Source organism: Eucalyptus grandis, chromosome 8 (genome assembly GCF_016545825.1).
Source record: "Eucalyptus grandis isolate ANBG69807.140 chromosome 8, ASM1654582v1, whole genome shotgun sequence".
Taxonomy (NCBI): Eukaryota; Viridiplantae; Streptophyta; class Magnoliopsida; order Myrtales; family Myrtaceae; genus Eucalyptus; species Eucalyptus grandis.
Genome location: NC_052619.1, coordinates 70,148,240 through 70,153,657, shown reverse-complemented (window position 1 = coordinate 70,153,657; position 5,418 = coordinate 70,148,240). Strand labels below are relative to the sequence as shown.

The 5,418-nt window shown below is 43.4% G+C and overlaps 1 protein-coding gene across 1 annotated transcript; it reads right to left on the bottom strand.

Moving 5' to 3' along the window:
• Window positions 1-1,516: 1,516 nt before the first annotated feature.
• On the bottom strand, window positions 1,517-3,436 carry LOC104415859 (tyrosine N-monooxygenase). Its single transcript, XM_010027244.1, has 2 exons — window positions 2,480-3,436; window positions 1,517-2,146 (listed from the first exon to the last, which is right to left on the bottom strand). Exons 1-2 carry the CDS (start codon window positions 3,434-3,436, stop codon window positions 1,517-1,519), a joined length of 1,587 nt encoding a protein of 528 aa, XP_010025546.1.
• Between the last annotated feature and the right edge of the window lie 1,982 nt (window positions 3,437-5,418).

Below are 5,418 nucleotides of genomic sequence, written 5' to 3'. Positions count from 1 at the left end.
TACCACCAAATGCCACAAGACTTGGGAGCTGTTCTTGGATGCCAAAATATTACCAATTCGGTCGACATTCTTTAAACTTTGAATTTACAGAATAAACAGATAGCGGGGACAACATAATTATATGACAACCACTCAAACTATAAAAGCCCAGAAGCTAGGGCGTTGAAGAAAGGGTTGAAGCCAAGTACCCCCAAAACCGAAGAAATGAACAAGAACAGAGACAAGACAAAAGAGCACCATTTATTAACACAGTGATTATGCACAGAAACATAGCAGCCCAGACTCGCAGCACAAATTGCAGAGCACAAGCACAGAACAAGCACAAAACAACCAAGAAAGAGGCGAAAAAGGAAGGATCGATCGAACCTCGTGAGGAATCGAAAGCAGAAAGGGGCGACGGTGACTGGATCCACGGAATTGAGAGCGGAAGGGGACGCGGACGAAGATGAGCGACGAGAGATGGGCGACGGCGACGGCGACGGTGGCGGAGTTGGGGACCGGATCCGCGGAATTGAGAGCGGAAGGGGACGCGGACGAAGATGGGCGCGAGAGATGGGCGACGATTGGAGATGGGCACGGCGGCGGAGTTGGGCAACGGCGATGGCTGCCGGAGTTGGGCGACGACGACGGCTGCTTGGGCGATGGCGGCGGAGCGCGGCCCAGGGACATGGACGGACGAGGCGGGTCCGACGGGACGACCGGAGCAAATTGGCCGGTCGAGATGAGCAGCGACGGTGATGGCGACGGTGATGGCGACGGCGACGACGAGATGAGCGGCAATGGCGAGGATGAACAGCTTTGGAGTCGCTAGGGTTTTGGTTGAGGTGAGGAGAAGGAATGAGAAAGCTACGGTAGTGAGGAGAGAAGGAGTCGATGTTTGCTTTGAAGGAAGAAGGGGATGGATAAGAAATAATTTCTATTTCTACTTCAGAAATAGAGAAGCTAAAATTTTAGCTTCGATTTCTCACCAAAACAATTTCTGAAACAGAAATCTGTTTCAGAAATAGAGAAATCAATTTGCGTTACCAAACGGATTTCTGTTCCAAACCTGTTTCGGGGAACAGAGAAATAGAGAAATTGAGAAACATAAATTTTACCATGCACAGCCTAAGTTTCTGGTGTAGATCTTGTAAAATGTTCACCTTGGTATTTCTAAATCTTTATGAACTGCCCATTCTTCTAAACTTGTCGGCGTAAGAGTTCCTTTTATATGAATATTACTCGAGGCATAAATGACACTTGCATATGTCAAGCTTGCAAGAATCACGGATTGTTTTGTCAACTTCAAAAAATAAGAGGTTTTCTCAACAGAAACTACCCTTGGATCCTTTTCATAAACACAAAACGCCTCTTTTATTTGAATTGTATGATGCATGAAATATTAAACATTAGATTGCTTTCACAACAAATAGCCTATAATAATTCTATATTGATGAGCTTATGTTCTGAGACGTCACATAGAAAGATCAAGGTTCCCAATACGCATGTCTTGCACATACTAAAGTCACATGCTTCTCTATTTTGGATAGAGATGGTTTGCCAAGCACGGCTTGGATTGAGCAACCAATGGCTTTGCGAGGGACAAGTCATTCTTTGACTCATTAAGATTGATGCTCGAATCATTAGCGAGTGGACTCCAGTTAAACCCCTGGATTAGCCTAGCAAGAAGCATTACTGTCATCGTTGTCCCAAGCTGCGCGGCAATGCACCCGCGCCGGCCCATGCTGAAGGAAATGAATCGCAGGTTGGGCTCTGCGAGCAAGACTTCCTCGGTGTCACTTGTGATATGCCGCTCGGGCTTGAACTTGAGGGGTTCGTCCCACACTTTAGGATTTCTGCCAAGACCCATTCGGCTCACGAGGATGTGGCTGCCCTTGGGGATACGGTAGCCGGCCATGACCGCGTCCGACAGGGCGACATGCGGGACATTGAAGGGCGCGATTGGGTGGAGTCTAAGGGCCTCCCTAGCACATGCCTTAATGTAGTTGAGCTGGCAGATATCGGACTCTTGGACTAACCTCTCCTTTCCCACAACTCTATCTATTTCTTCTTTGGCTTTCTTAAGGAGTTCTGGCCGATTTATCATCTCCGCCATTGCCCATTCCACTGCGTTTGATGGATTGTCCACCGCGGCCATCATAATTTCCTACACATATCAAGATGCACAAAAACGTCTGCATCTTAAGTTAATTGAAATCTAATTTATAACCACAATATGCAAATAAATTCTAGTAAAATATGTACGGATTATAGGAAAATCTTCTTAAGGATCTTTTGGGAAAGGTATAACGACATTAACATTAGGACGCAAAGATATTGACTTCGTACATTATAGGTAATTCTATATATCGGGAGGGAAGTCTTTCTTTAGGATTTTTGGGGTAGTTGTAAGGCTCTATTCGTACAATTTTATTAACAAAGTCGTCTTAACCAAATATATAACCTCCTATAGTTTGCTAAGAAAGAATAAATTTCTCACCGTAGCCTGTGCTTTGACTTCATGCGGCGTTAGCAATGGCTTCCCTTGTGAGTCTTTAAGCATAATAAGAACATCCAACAAGTCTTGAGGTTCTGTTCTATTGCTCTGCGAACTCGAATCGTCCCTCCATTGTTTGATTCTCTCGTTTATTATGGGTTCATGTAACCTCCGAAAAGTCCTCGTGCAATCTTTCACTACCTTCTCGTGCCCATCAAGGTCAAGCCCCACCAGGAATGGGAAGTAATCCGAAACACAGAATGCGTAGAGATAGTTTAGTGCATTGAATAGTGCGTCCACATGTTGTTCTTCATCAATGGTTTGTCCTCCATCTTTCCTTGCTTTGCCAAAGTACCTCTTGTTGAACACCAACCTTCTTATCGCATTCCCACAGTAGTGCCTTGTTGTATGCCTCAAGTTCACCTGCCCTAGGCTTTTGCATTGGTTGAAGACATGCTTCACCAGGTTGTCGGCCTCCTCGGCCCTCTTGTCGTGGAGCCACTTGTGTCGCGCTGGGCATATTATCTCCGACGTCAAGACCCGCCTCATCTTCTTCCACTGCTCCCCGTAGGGAGAGATGACGGCGGTCACGTAGCCACCGCTGAACGCTCGTGCCGCCATCGAGACAGGCCTCGACGCGAACGTGGCATCTTGCTTCTTGAGGATCTCCTGGGCGATCTTAGGGTCGGTTACGGGAATGACATGCGTATTCCCTATGCGGAAGCACGCGATGCCGGTGTCCATCTCCTCCATCCAACGAAGGATCCACCGGGCCGCGGGCTTGTTCCGGAACATGTCTGGGGCACAGCCGACCACGGGCCACGGGGCCGGCCCTGGAGGGAGTGGGAGCGGCTTGGATTTTCCTTTGACGCTTTTGCGCCAAAATTGTTTAATGACATCGTGAAAGATGACTAGTGCCATGAGAAGTAGGGCATAGCCCAAGGCGGCGAAACTCATCATAGTGGCGGCAATCAGAGTACCCCCGACACGATAGCTAGTCTTGGCCTCTGGACGTTTAAAAGAACTAGGATTTTGGGAAAATGAAGAAGATATGAGAGTTGTGCATGAACATACACCGATATAGATGTGGCTATATAGGGAAGCAGAAATAGACCAATCAATTACTTGACTTCAGCCAAGGAATTAAAATATGGCGGTGTGATTTTTAGAGGGATTTTCTTGTTTTCACACCTAGTTTGAGTACAACGTTTATAATAGTTTCGATAGTCCAAAGCTAACTGGAACTTGAAGAAATGCCACTCTGTATTTGTGCTCATCTCATACCTTTGTCGGCATTTGGGCTGAGATCAGGTGCTCATCACATGCAAGCTTCTTTCTCTTTGATGAGTCGAATTTGTACTTCGGTGGTTGACTGATTCCTCATTGTAAACTAATGCCCTACGTAAGCATAAAGGGAAAGAAAAACATATTTTTAGCAGAAAAATATGTCGAATGGAACGAATTACCTTAAATTGATTGCAATTTCTTAAGGCATCCCCTTATATTTTGTTGTTCTTCTTCTTCTTTATTACGAGTGAAGCATGCGTAGAGTAACAAAAAGAGCAAAGGAATATTAGAAGTCTGTACTAAGTCTGGCAGTTTAATGTCTGCTTTATAGCTAATTTAGGAGGTTGGTAGCTATCTCAACTCCCTTCTATTTCATCAGACATGCTCAAAGATGATAGTCTACTATCTGTTCTTGTCCTTGTTTAGCTTTGGAAGTTCGGCGTTTAAATGATGTTTATTGCATACATGATCTATAAGCCGTAATAACTCGCTTGGTCCGTGACACCGATCAAGCGTGTCACGGTTTCGTTATTGCTAATTCCATTTTCTTTACTCGTAATTAAAAAGTATAAGAAATCTTCAACGTTTATGATGTAAAGATGTGATCACAATCAGCATTTTGCTTGTTTGCTCTGTGAAAAGTTCTATCACAGCCCATTTTTGAAAAAAGAAAGTATATATATAATAGGTCCAGCTTTTACCTTAAACCCAGCCCCAACCTAAAAAGAAAAATCTCTGAAATTTAAAATGATTTTTCAAATCGTTATTGTCGGGACTAACAATACAACTTAAAGATGGGTTGAATAGATTGTTTTCGAACTTTGATGATCTTTTGTGGAAATTAGTTAATTGCTAAATAAAGATTAGCTCAATCTAATGTTTAGATAAGTACTAACTAGATGTATGTCAATGTATGTAAAAAGGATGTAAATAGTGAAACACAAAGTTATAGTGGTTCAGCTTTATCCATGAGCCTACGTCCACTCTTCAGACTAACAACTTCAAGACGGGCTGGATTCTACTAACAATTTTCTTGGAAAGTTACAAACAGCTAGCATCAATCTTTTACATGATAGATCCCACTATCTGGGCTCAACTACTACTCTTACACTTGTATACTTAATCCTTAACATAATTACCAAACAGCATGAATATCAAAATAGTACGACAGAGAGCTTATAAGTAAGAACAACAATATGTAAGCTACTTGATCTTATATATATGTCGTGCACTCTCTTGGTTCCTCATGGTCTTCTCTTTTATACTCTTCCTCAATCTAACCATTGAATATGAATTAGAGAAGCAAGTGACTATTAGAGAGTTTCTATTGAGCTACTGTCCAGGGAAAGTACTGTCCATGCAGTTTCTTTCCTTGAATTTTTGCAGGCTAACCAAAAATAGCAACTACTACTATCTTCTCACCATAGTCTCTGACTAACTTGTCAAATAACCTAGCTACTATGCTACATGCTTTATCTTGATAATGCTAATGTGCAAATCTAGGTCTTTCAATAGCTACTTAGCTAACCCAATGGATATTGTCACGCCCCGAACCCCGAGCATGCACACATCCCTTGACGATCAACTAAAATGTGATGTTCCAAGGACGCGTCGCCGACCCAATCGATTCTATGCATATGCGGAAGCGAATTAAA

What these genes read in the sequence shown, in the direction of transcription:
- LOC104415859 (XM_010027244.1), bottom strand. Translation starts at nt 3,436, where the DNA reads ATGATGAGTTTCGCCGCCTTGGGCTATGCCCTACTTCTCATGGCACTA. An exon ending in AAGTCAAAGCACAGGCTACG is followed by an intron (nt 2,147 to 2,479) that starts GTGAGAAATTTA and finishes TGATATGTGTAG; the next exon opens with GAAATTATGATGGCCGCGGT.